This window comes from Zingiber officinale, chromosome 8A (assembly GCF_018446385.1).
Source record: "Zingiber officinale cultivar Zhangliang chromosome 8A, Zo_v1.1, whole genome shotgun sequence".
In the NCBI taxonomy this organism is placed as follows: Eukaryota; Viridiplantae; Streptophyta; class Magnoliopsida; order Zingiberales; family Zingiberaceae; genus Zingiber; species Zingiber officinale.
Window position 1 is genome coordinate 18,688,530 of NC_056000.1, and position 18,049 is coordinate 18,706,578.

An 18,049-nucleotide genomic window follows, 5' to 3' on the forward strand; every position below is an offset into this window, starting at 1 on the left:
CAAAAAACTGCTTTACTCTAAAGAATCAATAGGTATCCACGATAAAATAGTCCTCTCAAAATTGAGTATCAATCGAGTGGACAACAAACGGGAATATTACCTCTCCCCACTATACAAGCACAAACGTTGGATCAAGTACGGCTAGAGAAACCATCAGCCTGAAAAGAAGAAAATCACAGCAATGCTGCCTAAGGTAGCATAAACATGATAGATGGAGGATCCACTGATGGTGATTCCAACCGGGCAAGAAAGCCGCACGCTTGGTGATTAATGATTCACGCCGTTGGATGTAGTGCTAAGAAGGTAGCAGGGCCAGAAATTAGTTTTGGGCCTAAATATTTAGTAGGGGTGGAAGTATCCCATGATGATGCATTGATAATTAAAGTTGTTATAGTCAATTACAACATTTCACGTACTTTTATTGATACTAGTAGCTTTGTTAACATTATCTTTAAACAAGCTTTTGATCAGCTGCAGATCGACCCGAGTGAGCTTTAGCCTATGGTCACTCCGTTATATGGGTTCACAGGCAATGAGGTACAACCACTGAATCAAATAATATTGGCCATATCTTTAGGGGAGGAGCCCCTTATGCGGACACGCCGATCGATTTTCATGGTGGTGGACTCTCCATCAGTATACAATGTTAATTGGGTTGGCCAGCCTTGAATGAATTCAGGGCAGTCATTTCTACTTTCTGCCAGAAAATAAAATTCCCTGTGGATGATCAAGTAGGGGAAGTCAAGGGAGACTAAATAAGGTGGTAAGGGCGGAAGCCAATGTCGCCCGAAAAGCTCAGAGGATGGATATCAATGGCATTGATGAGAAGTCGCCCACTCTTGTATATGAGGAGAAGGAAGAGGTGCAGATACAAGTCGGTCGATCGGAAGCTACTACCTACATCGCGATCGATCTGGCTATTGATCTCAAGGAAGACTTCGTAAAATGCATAATGAGAAACAGTGATGTGTTCGCATGGAGACCTAAGGAGGTAAAATGTGTTACACCAACAGTTATGGAACACACTTTGCATGTATACCTAGATGCCCGACCATTCAAGCAAAAGAAAAGGGACTTCGGAGCTGGTCAAAATAAATTATCAATGAAAAAGTGGATAAACTACTGGAAGCTCGATATATTCGGGAAGTACAATTTCCAAGCTAGTTGGCTAATGTTGTCTTGGTTTCTAAGCCCTATAATAAGTGGCGAGTATGTATTGATTTTCGGGACCTCAACAAAGCTTGTCCAAAGGATTATTATCCTCTACCTTGTATAGATCAAGTGGTGGATTATACATTTAGATGTGAATTCATTAGTATGCTAGGCGTCTGTCAAGGGTATCACCAAATTTCACTCGCCAAGGCGGATCAGGAAAAGGTTAATTTTATAACTACTGAGGGTACTTATTATTACAATGTTATGCCTTTTGGTTTAAAGAATGCAGGAGCTACTTATCAGTGGCTTATGAACAAGGTCTTTCAGAAGCAGATTGGAAGGAACATGAAAGTTTATGTGGATGATATTCTTATTAAATCTATACATGATTCTAGTTTATGTGCTGATATTGAAGAAACTTGTAGGACCCTGAGGAGGTATGCGCTCAAGCTCAATCCCAACAAGTGTTTATTTGGGGCCAAGAGCGATATGTTCCTGGGATACGTAGTGACCGAGCAGGGAATAGAAGCCAGCCCCAGCAAGGTAAAAGCATTACCAGACATGGCTCCCCCAAAGAACCTAAAGGAGGCCCAAAGATTGACAGGGAGGATTACTGCCCTGTCTTTCTTCATTTCTCGGTCGACCGATCGGAGTCTCCCCTTCTTCAAGGTACTCCGATGAGCAACTAAGTTCTAATGGGATGAGAAGTACATCAACGTGTTTGAGGAGCTAAAAGAATATTTGTCCACTAATTTAAAAATATTCTAATTTAAAAATATTCTAATTTAAAAATAAATGAATGTCAGTTTTTACACTCAAATTCATCTCTTAAAAAAAAATCTTAACGGTCCCTTTAGAACCGTTTATGTCCCTGCATAGCTGCCTATGGGGATGTTAGACATTTAGCAAGTTATTTTCTCACCTGTTAATAATTTTTCTTAAGATCTATTATAATAAATATTCATGTAGGTATCAACGGGAGCAAATTCATCTATTTTTGAACTTAGGGGACATTTGGTTTGGATTTGTGAATCAAAATAGTAATGAGTTTGATTATGGGGTCAATAGGAATGAGAATCAATTGTGGAACCGCCACATCAGCGGCACCCTAGAGCCGGTCCCATGGATATGACGAGAGGTAAATGCAGGTACAAAACTGAAAACGCATGGCCGGGATATTAACCCCAGCTAATGGCACCCCGAGGATCGAACCTTGGACCTCTCGGCTACGAAACCATGTGCCCCCAGCTGTGCTACGCCCTGGGGACTTATAGGAATGAGAATCATGATTGTATTATCGATGTTTGGTTTAAATCAATATCAGTAATACTAATGAAATAAATTTCTAATTTTATCCTTATTAATTAATGTATTAAAAATTATTTTGAGTTTTTTTTCATTTTAAATAACTCAATATAAGGTTTAAAAAAGAACTACAATATATAAGATTTTTTTATCGATAATTTTAGTGCTTTTCCTTTTTTTCCCGTTTTCTTCTTTCGTTGGCACATCTCTCTTTCCTATTGTTATTTCACCCTCGACCTAATGACCATCACTGAGGCAAAAGAACCTAAACCTATGATTTGCATCGGCTGTGATGGTGAGTGTCGCGAGAAAGCTGGATTGCTTTTGCTTTCTCCTCCAGATCTCGGTGGGTCGGTGGGTGATAATCTATGAATTGACACATTAATTTTGGGTTAATATTTGGTATTCTTTATATATTTGCACATGTTTAATTCCAATTTTGATCATGTTTCCCCAAACAAGGTTTTTATGAGCTTTATGATGTTTTTCCATCTTATGCATGATTTATTTCTCATTATGTGAATTTGGTCTTGTAGGGTACTAATGGGTTCATGATTCAAGTGGAGGCATGGTTCACTCAACCAAATGGAGCCCAAAACCCTAACTGACCCCAATTGAGCTTGGATTCGAGTCAAAACCCAGCTGGACCAAACCCTAAGTATAAAAGGGAATTTTTGGCATGGTGAACAATAAGCTCGCGCTATTGTTCATCGTGCCAGTTTCTTGACGGCGCGAACGTAGCTCCCTCTCTTCGTCCAGATCTTCCATCTAGCTTGTCTTCGTCGGCGTGAAGTTCCTCAGCCACCAGTGATCAGATTCCGACCATAGTGCTTCGCCAGAAAGAAGATTTTGCGCGTGGATTACTGTTCCTGCGAGTCGCATGTTTTCTCTCGGGTTGGAGGTGTTCTTCCGATTCGAGCTTCCCCTCCTCTACAGAATCATCGGCGGTGGTCCTCCGGTGATTTTGAGTCATTTCTGACATCACTTCATCTCTCGCAGCTTCTTTCCAGCGTCGCATCTCCAGAATCAGGAACCCCAGAACGTGACAGAGCAGAACGCCTGAGTTCCGGGTTTGTTGAAGATTTTTGTGGTTCGTTCAGTGAATCTGAGTTCATCTTGAAGCTTGAGGGAACCATATCGATAACAGTTGGAGTGTTCTCTGCTGTTCCCTTGTGTGACGGCAAGGAGAAGACAAGTTTTGCCCGAGATTTGTGTGTAGAGATGATTAGCTTTCCTGAACTTTGTTTCTTAGCTTAGATTATCCTTTTCTTGAAATTTTGTTCTTGAATTTGTTAGTTTATAGTTTGGATTTAGTTGTAGTTTCATTTTCTACATGAATCTGATATGCTTAGTTCTATTTTTGTGTGCTGTCTAGTTCTGTTCGTGCAGCAGAATTGCTACAAATTTTGTTTTTCTTTGTTTGATATCAGCATTCTATTTTAACCTTCTATCCATTGATAATTTAGTTGGAGTATAGAATAGAGAATTTGTTGTGTGATGAGTTTGATGTGATGTTAAGCTCTTGCATGTTTTGGTTTTGCAGTTAATTACATTGAATTCTGCAACTTGGTTCCCATTTGGTCAATTAAAGTAGTTAAGTGCATTCAGTTCAGATTAGTTTCAAATAACCAAAGATTAGTTCTTAAGTTTGTCTAGAAATAAGTTAGAATATGTGGTTTTCATAAGTGAAATTTGGTTGAATTCCATTTAATGCAAATGTGGTTTAAGTGTTTCATTCCTAGCTTGTTTTAGAATTCATTGCTAAAAAATTAACTATTGCCAGCAAGTTCAATTCTGTTTTCTTTTGCATTTTAATACCAAATCCCCATTTTATATCTAGAAAACCCAAAAAGAGTGTTCTTAATCCAAGACAAGCATGTTTCTAGCATAATCCTCAAAAATTTGACTCGGGCCTTATACTAAAACATTTCCTTGTGTAGTTGTGAGTTTTCGATCATAACATTAATTTGGGAGTTTATTTGTGACATCGAATTTGATAGCTACCAAATTTTGGCGCCGTTGCCAGGAAACTTTAAAACTTTGCTAGATTTGTTTGTTTGTTTTGGATTGTGAATAATTTTCTCAGATTTAGTTTGCTGATTTTTTCTGATTTAATTGAATATCTACTAAATTTTGATTGTTGAATTGCTTGCATGACTAGGTCTTCCTTTGCAACATTGCTTGAACTTGACCCGGAGATTGAGAGAACCTTTTGGGCTTTAAGAAGACAAGCTAGGTCTGCAGCAACTTGTGAGAGAAGTATTTTAGAGATGGATAATAAGATAACAGAAGGGGATCGAACTATGAAAGAGCTTGCAGCACCAGATGTGGCTTATAAGTACTCATGCATCACTTATCCAGATTTGGCAGGAGATTTTGAACTCAGATCAAGACTTATTCATTTGCTTCCCAAATTTCAAGGCTTATCAGGAGAGGATCCCAACCGCCATCTACATGAATTCCATGTGGTTTGTTCAACCATGAAGACACAGGGGATTTCAGAAGAAGACATTAAGTTGAGGGCTTTTCCATTCTCTTTGACGGGAGCAGCTAAAGACTGGTTATATTGCCTTCCAGCTGGATTTATTACAAATTGGATTTATATGAAGAAGGCCTTTTTGGAGAAATTTTTCCCAGCTTCTAGGACTGCAACTATCAGGAAGAGCATTTGTGGTATTCAACAAGTAGTGGGAGAGACTCTTTATGATTATTGGGAGAGATTCAAGAAGCTGTGTTCGAGTTGTCCACAAAATCAAATTAGTGACCAGCTCCTTGTTCAATATTTTTATGAGGGTTTACTTCCCATGGATAGGAGCATGATAGATGCAACAGCTGGAGGAGCTTTGGTGAATAAGACTCCAAATCAAGCAAGAGAGCTAATTTCAAATATGGCGGAAAACTCACAGCAATTTGGGAGTAGAGCTCTTGGTACTAGAGTGGTTAATGAAACTCATTTGGTTTCAACTGAACAACAAGAAATTAGGAACAGTTTGCAAGAATTGACTTCTCTAGTAAAGCAAATGGCGTTGCAAAATTCGAGTCATGTTTCAAATTTTCCTTTACCAATGATGAAGTTGTGTGGAATTTGTGCAAGCCAGATCACTCTTCGGATCATTGTCCTAATCTACATCAAGATGAATCCGTTGTAGTCATTTCAAGACCTCAATTTCAGCAACACAAATATGATCCCAACTCTTCAACTTACAATCCGGGATAGTGGGATCACCCTAATTTGAGGTATGGGAATGCATTTTATCAGGAACAACCACAAGGGCAGATTCATCAACCATATTATCAGCATCAACAGAATCAACTTTATTACCAGAATCATCCAGCAAGTCATTCACAGCAATTTCAGCCACATCAGCAGCCTTAATTTTAGCAAAACTTCAGCCAAAATCAACAATTTCAACCATTTCAGAATTTCCAGCATTCAAATATTGTAAGTCAGCCATAGTTTCAGAATTCACAAAATCAGCACACAAATTTCTAGCATGTTCAGCAACCTTTGCTGCATCAAATCAGCACCAATCTCAGCTTGCACTGCCTTCTTCTACAAGCCCAAGATCAATGCAACCTCAGCAGAACTTTAGCAGCTCAAAAATTGAGGATTTGATGCAGCAAGTGCTTCAACAGCAGCAGCAGATGATGCAACAGCAGCAACATCAGCAAAGGACTGATACAACACTGCAAAATATTGAAAGGCAGATTGGGCAGCTGGCTAGTAATATTAATCAGATGCAAAATCAAGGATCTGGACAATTGCCTTCACAACCGACTCCAAATCCTAAAGGAAATGTGAGTGCATTAACTCTTCGCAGTGGTAAAACAATTTCAGACCCAAATCCGAATTTTTCAGCAGGAGCACAGCAGAATATTTCCAGGCCATTTGCATCTTCGAGTTCACAGAATTTCCAGAATTTTTCAGCGAATTCAGAGCAGCCAGATTCTGCACAGCATGGGAGTATTGGAGCTGATCAGCAACATTTTAATCGACCTGCAACTTTAGAATCCGATCAATTAGATGGAGCAGATTTCGGCTTGGAATTTACTCCAACAGCAGCTTCAAATTCAGCTCCAAATTCAGCACAGAATCTGGAAAATTCTGCACAGAATCTGGACAGCAATATTACCCAACAAGGAGCTGAGTCTTCCATTCCGTTACCTTTCCCTCAAAGAAGTGTACAACCAAGAAAAGAAATGGAGGAAGAAAAGGCTAGGGAATATCAAGAATTGGTGAAATTATTCAGCAAGGTTGAAGTGAATGTGCCTTTGCTTACCATGATCAAGCAAATTCCAAAATATGCCAAATTCCTCAAGGATCTTTGTGTGCACAAAAAGAAATTAAAAGGGAATGAATTGATAAGTATGGGAAAGAATGTTTCAGCATTACTTCAGCTAGTACCTCAGAAGTGTGAAGATCCAGGAGTTTTCACCGTGCCTTGTGTGATAGGAGATTGTATCTTTGAGGATGCGATGTTAGATCTTGGAGCTTCTATTAATGTGATGCCTAAATCAGTTTTTTAGTCATTAAGAATTGGACCTTTGTAGCCTACAGGTGTAGTGATTCAGTTGGCCAACCGTAGTCAAGCACACCCAGCAGAAGTGATTGAGGATGTATTGGTAAAAGTGAGGGAGTTAATTTTTCCTGCAGATTTTTACATCTTAGATATGGAGGGTGATGTGATTGCAAACAGGGCTCCGCTTATTCTTGGACGTCCATTCTTGAAGACTGCTAGAACCAAGATAGATGTACATGCAGGAACTCTTTCTATGGAGATAGGAGACATAGTGGTTCGTTTCAGCATTTTTGAGGCTATGAAGCATCCTAGAGAGGATCATTCTATACTTAGCATGGATATCTCGGAGGAGTTGGATGGCATGGAGTTCTTGTCAGATATTGATTCAGACTTAGAGGTTTCTGATTTTGGTATGGAGAATGAATTCGTTGCATTGTTGGAAGATATTTTAGATGTGGAATCTGATGTTAACTTAAGTGAATGCGTAGGGGATTGCTTAGGAGAAGCATTACCCTTAGGATCGCTCAGAGAGGAAGAGGTATGTGTAGGGGATTGCTCAGCAGCACTACCCCCAGAATCACCTACTATTGACCAGACACAGGAGGAATTGAAGCCATTACCTCAGCATTTGAAGTATGTCTATTTGGGAGAGAATCAGCAGCTACCTGTCATCATAGCTCAGAATTTGGAACCGGATCAGGAGGAACGATTGCTAGAGATTCTGAGACAGCATAGGAAGGCAATTGGATGGACTCTGGCAGACATTCCTGGGATCAGTCCTTCCATTTGTATGCATAAGATTCATTTAGAGGAGGATGTGAGGCCAGTGAGATAGCCACGGAGACGACTGAACCCTTTGATATTGGATGTGGTAAAGAAGGAGGTGACTAGACTCTTACAGGCTGGCATTATTTATCCGATTTATGACAGTAAATGGGTCAGTCCCATCCATGTGGTTCCGAAGAAGTCAGGAGTGACAGTGGTAGCTAATGAAGAGAACGAACTGGTGCCCACGAGAGTGAAGAATTCTTGGAGAGTATGTGTGGACTATAGGAAGCTGAACCAAGCAAGCCGAAAGGATCATTATCCACTTCCTTTTATTGATCAGATGTTAGAGTGGCTGGCAGGTAAATCCCATTATTGTTTTCTTGACAATTATACTGGTTATTTTCAGATTTGCATCGACCTAGAGGACCAGGAGAAGACTACCTTCACCTGCCCTTTCGGTACATTCACATATCGTAGGATGTCATTTGGACTGTGCAACGCTCCAGGTACTTTTCAGCGATGCATGGTGAGTACTTTTGGTGATTTATTAGAGCATTGCATGGAAGTATTCATGGATGATTTTTCTGTTTATGGTTCTTCTTTTGATGAATGTTTGGAAAATTTGTTTCGAGTTTTGAGTAGATGTATCGACACGGATTTGGTTTTAAAATTTGAAAAGTGTCACTTTATGGTAGAGCATGACATTGTTTTAGGTCATATAGTCTCTAGGAAGGGAATTGAAGTAGATCCTGCTAAAGTTAGTGCTATATCTTCTTTATCTTACTCCGCATGTGTGCGGGAGGTTCGAGCTTTTCTTGGCCATGCAGGATTCTACAGGAGATTTATTAGAGATTTCAGTAAGATTGCTCTGTTATTGTCTCAGCTGCTTCAGAAGGATGTTCTGTTTGATTTCGATCAGAGGTGCAGAGAGGCTTTTGACAGATTGAAGGAGGCTCTTACTTCAACACCTATTATCAGACCCCCAGACTGGTCCTTACCTTTCGAGTTGATGTGTGACGCTTCAGATTATGCAGTGGGAGCTGTACTAGCACAGAGAGTGGATGGAGCACCACATGCTATTTGCTACGCTTCCAAGACTTTGGACTCAGCTCAAGCAAACTACACAACAATAGAAAAAGAGCTTCTTTCTATTATTTTTGCTTTAGATAAATTCAGATCATATCTTCTTTGTTCTCATGTGATTATTTTTTCTTATCATGCAGCTTTGAAGTATCTCCTCAAGAAGCCTGATGCAAAGCCTAGATTAATTAGATGGATGCTTCTGCTTCAAGAATTCGACGTAGAGATACGTGATAGGAGTGGGAAGGAGAACTTGGTTGCCGATCACTTGAGCAGGATTGAAGGAGACGTGGACCATTCAGCTATTGATGATGATTTCAGGGATGAGCAGCTTCTACAGCTGCAGGGTGAGTCTCCATGGTATGTGGATCTAGTGAATTTCTTAGTTGCACATGTTTATCCCAAACAATTTTCGAAGGCTCAAAGAGATAAATTAAAAAGTGATTCAAAATTCTATGTTTGGGATGATCCTTATTTATGGAAGTTTTGTAATGATCAGATCATTAGGAGATGCATACCTGACTCTGAGTTTTAGTCTGTACTTACTTTTTGTCATTCTTTTGAGTGTGGAGGACATTTTGGACCACAAAGAACTGCTAGAAAAGTTTTAGAATGTGGTTTGTATTGGCCTACCCTTTTTCGTGATGCTTATGCTTTTTATCGATCATGTGATAGGTGTCAACGAATTGGGAACATAGGACTTAGAAATGAAATGCCTCAACAATTCATATTATTTTGTGAGATTTTTGATGTTTGGGGTATTGACTTTATGGGTCAATTTCCTGCCTCTTTCGATTTTGCTTACATTTTATTGGCAGTTGATTATGTTTCCAAATGGGTGGAGGCCATTCCCACTCGGACTGATGACTCTTCTGTTGTTGTTAGCTTTGTCACGTCTCACATATTTTGCAGGTTTGGAGTACCCAGGGCGATCATAAGTGATCAAGGGTCTCCTTTTGTAACAGACACATGAAGGCTTTGCTACATAAGTACGGGGTTACACATAAAGTTTCTACATCATATCATCCTCAAACAAATGGGCAAGCAGAAGTGTCTAACAGGGAGGTGAAATCAATTCTTGAAAAGACTGTGAGACCGGATAGAAAGGATTGGAGTAAGAGACTTGAAGATGCACTATGGGCTTATAGGACTGCTTTCAAGACCCCTATAGGAATGTCTCCATACAGGATTGTGTATGGAAAAGCTTGCCATTTACCCGTGGAGATTGAGCATAGGGCGTATTGGGCGGTTAAAGCATGCAATCTTGATAGTGAAACGGTTGAAGAAGAAAGGAAATTGCAACTTCAAGAACTTGAAGAGATTAGATTGGAAGCTTATGAGAACTCACGGATTTATAAAGAAAAGACCAAGAGATTTCATGACAAACAAATTGAGGTGAAAGACTTCCAAATTGGTGACAAAGTACTTTTATATCGATCTCGTCTCAAATTGATTAAAGGTAAGTTGAGATCTAGATGGGAAGGACCTTATTGTGTTACTAATGTTTTCTTTTATGGAGTGGTTGAGATCCAGGATATGTCTACTAGCCGGATTTTTAAAGTTAATGGATAAAGGCTTAAAAAGTTTCATGAAGGAGTTAAGGGCTTGGTGGTGGAGGAAATGGAACATGTTGATGCTATCTACCCGAGTCAGAGGGGAGTTTCACTTTATCTTTTGTTTCTTTGCAAATGAATAAATTTTTGGTGCTAGTAATGTTCTTATTTGTTTAGGAAAAGTGTCGGTTTCATTTAGAATTTTCTTGCATAAATAAATTTTGAATCTCATTAGTAGTTTTTATTTTTACATAGTTATAGTTTTGGAATTTAGGTTTTATGTTCATGATAGTTACCATTTCTTTGAGTTTGATAGTCTTTGTTTTAGGAATAAATGGTACTTCCTTCTTTTGACATTTCTTTGTATCATTTTTAGGGATTTGAAAAGGAATGTTAAATTTGATTATCATGTTTAAAGACTTTATGGCATGATTGAACTCTAGGATTGCAAGAGGTTGATACTAGTGATGGATTCTTTATTGATGGAATGGTATGATAACTTTTATTTACCTAGTGAGGTTTGAGCCTATTTTAAGTGATGCACTTGTAGCTTATTTCACTCTAGAACTTGCTTCAAATATGATTTATACCTTTAGATCATTGTTGAGTCATTTTTATGAAACTTACTCCATTATCACATTGCCCTCACATATTTTTGCTATTTCTCTTGTCATGAATCATCTTATCTTTATTCTTTTCTCATGTTCTATTTCTTTGGATGTGGTTAATTTGGATAATATGTGATGATTTTATTTGGCCGGGACGGACAAATGAGTAAGTGTGGGGGAGGTGTTTAGTTTGGAATTGGAGTTCTTTTGAGCTGGAATCAGAAATGTATTAAGCTGGAAAGAGGAAGCACAGTGGCAGTTGGCTGTGTTATATTGTTTCGGTAATTGATACATTTGAGTGTGAGAAGATATATTGTGATCAGCTTGGAATTCTGGAAACTGAGTAGCTGTGGAAATCTGTAGGAATTCAGGTGCGGAGCTGAAATCTTGTGTATCAGTTTTAGTATCAAAATTAGAATGCAAGATTCTAAGTGAAGGAAGTTTAGTTAGAATTTGAGAAGATGTTGAAACAAATGGTATACAATATTTTTATTGCATATGCAAACACAAGGAATGATGGCTTCAGAATTTATTCTGGGCACAAAAGAATGCCGGAACAATTCAGTGAGGAAATTGAAGGAAAGGGGCAGCAATTGAACTAATACAGTGAGGAAAATGCCAGGAACAAAATTCAGAAAAAAAATAAACAACAACAAACTATGCAACTCTGAATTATCAGACTTTGAAAACCTTAGGAACTCTTAAGATTCCAGCAGCAATTGTTATTTAAATCTTGATAGCACTCTCAATCGACTGGAAGAATTCTGGTAGTAGTAACTTGCTGAAATTCTGAATTTTCAGCAACTTCTAAGTGATGTTATTAGCTGAAATAAGATGGAAATCAAGCTATTTTTTGACTTAAATGATTGTAAAGATCAGTGAGTTGTTGCAGCATGAAGTGAAGCAGCAACATCAGGTGAGGATACTAAGTATTAAGTTGAAAATTTAGAGAACGGTGAAGAAGATTGTGACATTCTGTGAAGATGAAGTTGAGAGCTGTTGGAGTATTAAAAAAAAAAATCAGCAATGGTTTCAAGGAGAAGAAAAGCTCAGCTGAAGTGTTGAAATTCGAAGTAACAAATGGGACGTTAGCATAAATAGCCTCTACAAAAATGCAATTCAATCACTGAAATCTAGAAATGGCAAGTCATTTGATAGTACTTGAAAGGCTGAATTTTGGTGAATGAGAGGAGTAAAAGAAGACAATGATAGCTCTCAAGTTGGGAAGTGAAACTCAATTCAATGAAGAATAAGTGAAAATCAAAAGGAAGGGTGCTAGAATGACAGTAATGATAGTGCAGAAACACATATTGTGCAGATTTGCAGGGAAATGGCAGTTTTGTGCCAATTTGGAATGAGAATTGTGATGAGCCAGGGCTGCTGGAAAATGGAAGGTTTTTGGATATGCATTGTAAGGGTCTGTAGAGACAATATGAAGGTGTATTGAAAATTTCTTGTGGCTAAACATGTTAGATTGATACAAAGTTCAGCACTAAGACAAACTGAAATCAGAGGTTGAACACAAACTGAACTAAATTGTAGCCTGAGTTCGGGGCTGTTTGTAGCAGGTTAAAGCTCAAAGTGAAGCTGAAATTTCGTGCTACTGAAAAAGATGAGGTTAAGTATGACTGCAGTCAAGTGCGGAGAGATGTGCAGACAAACTGAAATCAGAGCATCCTACTTTGGGGAAACAGAACAGTCTTGTGCCAAGGAGAAATCTGCTGGTTAATGTCAACTTTCTGGTTATGCGAATCTGAAATGAATGGAACTTAAACCATCATTGTACATCAGCAAATGAACTATCTTCAAAGGTCTACTAGCTAGGGAAACTGGGCTGGAATGACTTGAAACAAAATCAGAAATTGAAAGGCAGATTCATGTTTCTATAGCACAGAAACTATTAATTATCAGAATTTCAATGTGATTTTAAGGAATGGATGAAACTCGGATCATGTGATGAATCAAATCAAAGAACTACAGATTCGATTGAATATTTTGAGGAACCTGCAATTAGAGATTTGCAGAAACAGGATTTTAGTGCCAAAGGAAACAAGAGGAAGATGTGAAGAGAAATGAAGAAAAAAAATGGAAGGCTGTATAATCTGCACTATAAATGAAGTGGAGTAAAAGGAAGAGTCAAATTAGAGTGTTTGCAACACCAAATCAGTAACAAGAAGCAATGGGATGAAGAAATGAGGAACTTCATGCTTGGCTGAAATTGAACATCACATAATATTCTAATTCCATGTCTCCCACCTTGAGTTGAACTTTATCTTTTTATTTACTCTATTAGAATTAATTCTCCCCTTTACATTTTAATTTGCTCTTCCTCCCAATGGTTGTGAATTTTCATAATTATGCATCTTGATATTATGATGAAGGTTGAATTAGATGAAAAGCAAGCTTATGGTAGTGGTTTTGCTATGAGTAGCTTGAGTGCCCTCCACCTTTGCAAGATTTGAGATTAATAGAGAGCCACCTCAAATTACCTTGGGAGAATTAGAAATATTATCATTTTCATTTTATTCATGATGGATGAAATTTACTAAGTATTGAACCAAGGTGAAAATAGAGGTCATGAATGTGTGATTCTATGAAACTTGATACTTACATATAACTTCCTTTTACTTTCTTTTGGACATGATCAAGACTAGTTAGGAGAAGGAGGTACCATATTAGTTGTTATTTTAGTGGGTTCACTTGCACGAGGCGTGCAAGAATAAGTGTGGGGATTTGATAATCTATGAATTGGCACATTAATTTTGGGTTAATATTTGGTATTCTTTATATATTTGCACATGTTTAATTCCAATTTTGATCATGTTTCCCCAAACAAGGTTTTTATGAGCTTTATGATGTTTTTCCATCTTATGCATGATTTATTTCTCATTATGTGAATTTGGTCTTGTAGGGTACTAATGGGTTCATGATTCAAGTGGAGGCATGGTTCACTCAACCAAATGGAGCCCAAAACCCTAACCGACCCCAATTGAGCTTGGATTAGAGTCAAAACCCAGCTAGACCAAACCATAAGTATAAAAGGGAATTTTTGGCACGGTGAACAGTGAGCTCGCGCTACTGTTCATCGTGCCAGTTTCTTGACGGCGCGAACGCAGCTCCCTCTCTTCGTCCAGATCTTCCATCCAGCTTGTCTTCGTCGGCGTGAAGTTCCTCAGCCACCAGTGATCAGATTCCGACCATAGTGCTTCGCCAGAAAGAAGATTTCGCGCGTGGATTAGTGTTCATGCGAGTCGCGCGTTTTCTCTCGGGTTGGAGGTGTTCTTCCGATTTGAGCTTCCCCTCCACTACAGAATCATCGGCGGTGGTCCTCCGGTGATTCTGAGTCATTTCCGACATCACTTCATCTCTCACAGCTTCTTTCCAGCGTCGCATCTCCAGAATCAGGAACCCCAGAACGCGATAGAGCAGAACGCCTGAGTTCCGGGTTTGTTGAAGATTTCTGTGGTTCGTTCAGTGAATCTGAGTTCATCTTGAAGCTTGAGGGAACCATATCGATAACAGTTGGAGTGTTCTCTGCTGTTCCCTTGTGTGACGGCAAGGAGAAGACAAGTTTGGTCCGAGATTTGGGTGTAGAGATGATTAGCTTTCCTGAACTTTGTTTCTTAGCTTAGATTATCCTGTTCTTGAATTTGTTAGTTTATAGTTTGGATTTAGTTGTAGTTTCATTTTCTACATGAATCTGATATGCTTAGTTCTGTTTTTGTGTGCTGTCTAGTTCTGTTCGTGCAGCAGAATTGCTACAAATTTTGTTTTCTTTGTTTGATATCAGCATTCTGTTTTAACCTTCTATCCATTGATAATTTAGTTGGAGTATAGAATAGAGAATTTGTAGTGTGATGAGTTAGATGTGATGTTAAGCTCTTGTATGTTTTGGTTCTGCAGTTAATTACATTGAATTCTGCAACTTGGTTCCCATTTGGTCAATTAAAGTAGTTAAGTGCATTCAGTTCAGATTAGTTTCAAATAACCAAAGATTAGTTCTTAAGTTTGTCTAGAAATAAGTGATAATCTGTGGTTTTCATAAGTGAAATTTGGTTGAATTCCATTTAATGCAAATGTGATTTAAGTGTTTCATTCCTAGCTTGTTTTAGAATTCATTGCTGAAAAATTAACTGTTGTCAGCAAGTTCAATTCTGTTCTCTTTTGCATTTTAATACCAAATCCCCATTTTATATCTAGAAAACCCAAAAAGAGTGTTCTTAATCCAAGACAAGCATGTTTCTAGCATAATCCTCGAAAATTCGACTCGGTCCTTATACTAAAACATTTCCTTGTGAAGTTGTGGGTTTTCGATCATAACATTAATTTGGGACTTTATTTGTGACATCGAATTTGATAGCTACCAGTGGGACGACGACTTTGATGATTAGGCTGCGAGTCTGTTATTCGCTGATCGAAGACAAGTAGATGGGTCGAGTTGTTGTTGAGCAGTGGTTTACATTTAAGAGGAGAAAGCTGCAGCCTAACTGAAGGATCTTTAACTGAATGAACTTGGGAGATCTGATGGCGTCCAAGTTCTTCGGGTCATTGTCATCCTTTTCATATCATTTGGATTTCTTTGGCTGGGAGGATGTGGAAGTGGTAGTGGGAGAGACGGAGCATGAGATGACACAACCGTCTGGGAGCAACTTTGCAAGTGACGACTGTTGTTGCTAAGGCAGCAACATGGTGTACTTGACTCAGACGCTGGATTTCCTTCGCTGGAGCTACTTCGACCAGCTTCCACTTCGCCGGCTGATGGAGGAGATGGGGCTGCGACACGGAGGGATGCGAATGAAGGGGGCACGGGAATATATGGTATCAAGGGGAAAAATTAGTATTAGGTCAAGAGTATTTTTGAAATAAAAGAATATTTTGATTGTTGAAAATAGAGTAATGCTGATTAAGGGGGTGGGGGAATGAATCATTGCCCAATATTTATAAGGATTCATTCCCTTATTTATATTTCCATTCTTATAATCCAAAGATTAACATTGACAATAAATGATTACTATTTTCATTCCCCATCCTTATTCCCCTAAACAAAACAACCCCTTAATACTAAAAGGTCATCAAGAAGGCCAATCAAATAAAGGAAGGCCAATCAAATAAAGGAAGCTTGAATTGGCAAACTGATAGAGCTGGAACAAAATGGAGAAACTAGAGATAAATTTAAGTTCAAATTAACAATAGAAAAAAATATCTATTCATTTTCTATAAAATTTTACATAAAAATAGAATATATATAAAAATTCATAGTAAAATCATGAATGTAATAGTTGAAATAAAAAGGCCTTATAATATTATACAATTTATCATCATACATTAAAATGATAATTCAAAGATCAGAGCACGAGCAAACTAAGTACACAATACTAATACTAATCAGTAATTACAAATGTTATAAGAGAAATAAATGCACGTAATTAGTATTGCTAAGCCCCTTGGCTAACCAATTCAGTAGCATAAACCTGCCCATACTCTCCCTTCTTAACCTCCTCGTCCTCAAAGTGATCAGCTCTTACGTTCAAGGTCAGCGTGAGGCAAACAAGCCACAAGATGGCCGCATCAAGGGCGAGAAAAGCTGCGCCGCCAAACATGCCGGTCTTTGCCGTGGGACACTGAGTCGTGAGATCGTAGTGAACGTTGCGGGATCGGTGTAGGCCTTCAGTAACGACAGTCCATATCAAGAACGCAAATGCTAGAGTTGACACAATCCTGAAACAAGACGATAACAAGTTTATGAATACAGAACTGATGCCTACACAGTAAGAAAGAGGAGTGAACTCACTCAGCGATCACAAAGAATACGAATAAGGCGGAGTAGCCAAACAGGACATTGTTTGAAACAGCCTTCCCTTTGTAGTTAAAGAACACAGCGACATGCCCTCCTATGATCGTAAAAACTAGAGCAACGACTGACAAAGAACCGACCAGCACTGTCGGATCGCTTGGGAATTTGCAGATCACAACGCCCTTTCCTTGAATTGGAGTTCCAAACGGAGGCTGTAAAATGAATACGCGAAATGAAACGCTGAACCTTAATACTAAAGAATATAATTCCAAGAGATAGCAGAGGGAACCTTTTTGTTCTCTGCGACAATAGCCAATATGAAGGACAAGAAGCCTAGAATAATCACAAAGGACCCAATCTTTCCACTTTGCTCCAAGGCCATTGCTGTTCGCGAGGTAACGGATCAAATCGCGGCTTCAACACTGAGATATCCAAAAGGAAATATGAAGCTGCAGAATGTAAATTTTAGAGAAAATGAGAAAGAAGAATGACTAATAGGGTTTAAATTAAACTTGTTGAGAATTCTGAGAATTTGTGGCCTGTATATCCTTTGTGAATGCGTTGCATATATATCGTTGGAGGAGATCCATAATAAGTGTGCAATAAATAGGAGACGAGCTGGATTTTGATAATACGTTTGATTTATTAGGTTGAGCGATTCTGACGCCAACCAAACTGTAGGAATGAGTTTAAAATTCTGATATTTCTACATCCTAACTGTATATAGTGAAAAATAAAATTTATATTGTATGATTAAATAATTAAATCAAAGGAATGTCTGTAAGAATTTTTTAAATAAATATAACTATAATCTTTAATTAAACTATGCATTATAAATTAATCATTTAAGTTAGATTCTAAAAATATAATAAAGATAAACTATCAAATGATTGAAACATCTAATATCAATTTAATTATTTTATTTAAACAGGTTTGACTATCTAAAACAAGGATACTAAATCATTTTTTATAATCTAAGTAAAACTATTAACATATGTATCATTATACATCTGAATCAAAATATATATTAAGAATTATACCTCCTAAATAATTTTTGTTTGGGGATGACTCCTACTATTTTAGTATTAGTGAAATCACTCTTCGTTGTTTGTCTCAAACTCGTGCTTTCTAAGTCTAATCCGATCCACGATCGGAGTCCCTTTTTAAAATACTTGATCGTACTAAAGATCAAGTGTTCTTTTTCGTCGAGACAATAGAAAAACCTTCCTCGAGGGAGATACTGTCCAATTATCCCTTCACAAGGGG

At 38.2% G+C, this 18,049-nt stretch overlaps 2 protein-coding genes across 3 annotated transcripts; one reads left to right on the forward strand and one right to left on the reverse strand.

The window, feature by feature from the left end:
* The first annotated feature begins 3,178 nt into the window (after window positions 1-3,178).
* On the forward strand, window positions 3,179-13,104 carry LOC122012902. Of its 2 annotated transcripts, none has more exons than XM_042569568.1 (4): window positions 3,179-3,361; window positions 3,460-3,671; window positions 4,622-9,188; window positions 9,741-13,104. In XM_042569568.1, the coding sequence occupies exons 1-3, from the start codon at window positions 3,341-3,343 to the stop codon at window positions 5,607-5,609; spliced, it is 1,221 nt and encodes a 406-aa protein (XP_042425502.1). In that variant the 5' UTR covers window positions 3,179-3,340; the 3' UTR covers window positions 5,610-9,188; window positions 9,741-13,104. The 2 variants fall into 2 exon arrangements, with proteins under 2 accessions (XP_042425502.1, XP_042425503.1); XM_042569569.1 differs by having other exon boundaries at window positions 4,622-9,175.
* Window positions 13,105-16,393: 3,289 nt separating this feature from the next.
* LOC122008194 lies at window positions 16,394-17,215 on the reverse strand. The gene is made up of 3 exons (XM_042563824.1): window positions 17,073-17,215; window positions 16,781-16,995; window positions 16,394-16,707 (listed from the first exon to the last, which is right to left on the reverse strand). The coding sequence occupies exons 1-3, from the start codon at window positions 17,163-17,165 to the stop codon at window positions 16,425-16,427; spliced, it is 591 nt and encodes a 196-aa protein (XP_042419758.1). The 5' UTR covers window positions 17,166-17,215; the 3' UTR covers window positions 16,394-16,424.
* Between the last annotated feature and the right edge of the window lie 834 nt (window positions 17,216-18,049).

Coding starts and splice junctions, on each gene's coding strand:
- LOC122012902 (XM_042569568.1), top strand. CDS start 3,341: ATGTTTTCTCTCGGGTTGGAG. Junction 3,362..3,459: donor TGTTTTCTCTCGGGTTGGAG/GTGTTCTTCCGA, acceptor CATCTCTCGCAG/CTTCTTTCCAGCGTCGCATC. Junction 3,672..4,621: donor ACAAGTTTTGCCCGAGATTT/GTGTGTAGAGAT, acceptor TTGCATGACTAG/GTCTTCCTTTGCAACATTGC.
- LOC122008194 (XM_042563824.1), bottom strand. CDS start 17,165: ATGGCCTTGGAGCAAAGTGGAAAGATTGGGTCCTTTGTGATTATTCTA. Junction 16,996..17,072: donor TTGTCGCAGAGAACAAAAAG/GTTCCCTCTGCT, acceptor TTCATTTTACAG/CCTCCGTTTGGAACTCCAAT. Junction 16,708..16,780: donor GTATTCTTTGTGATCGCTGA/GTGAGTTCACTC, acceptor GTCTTGTTTCAG/GATTGTGTCAACTCTAGCAT.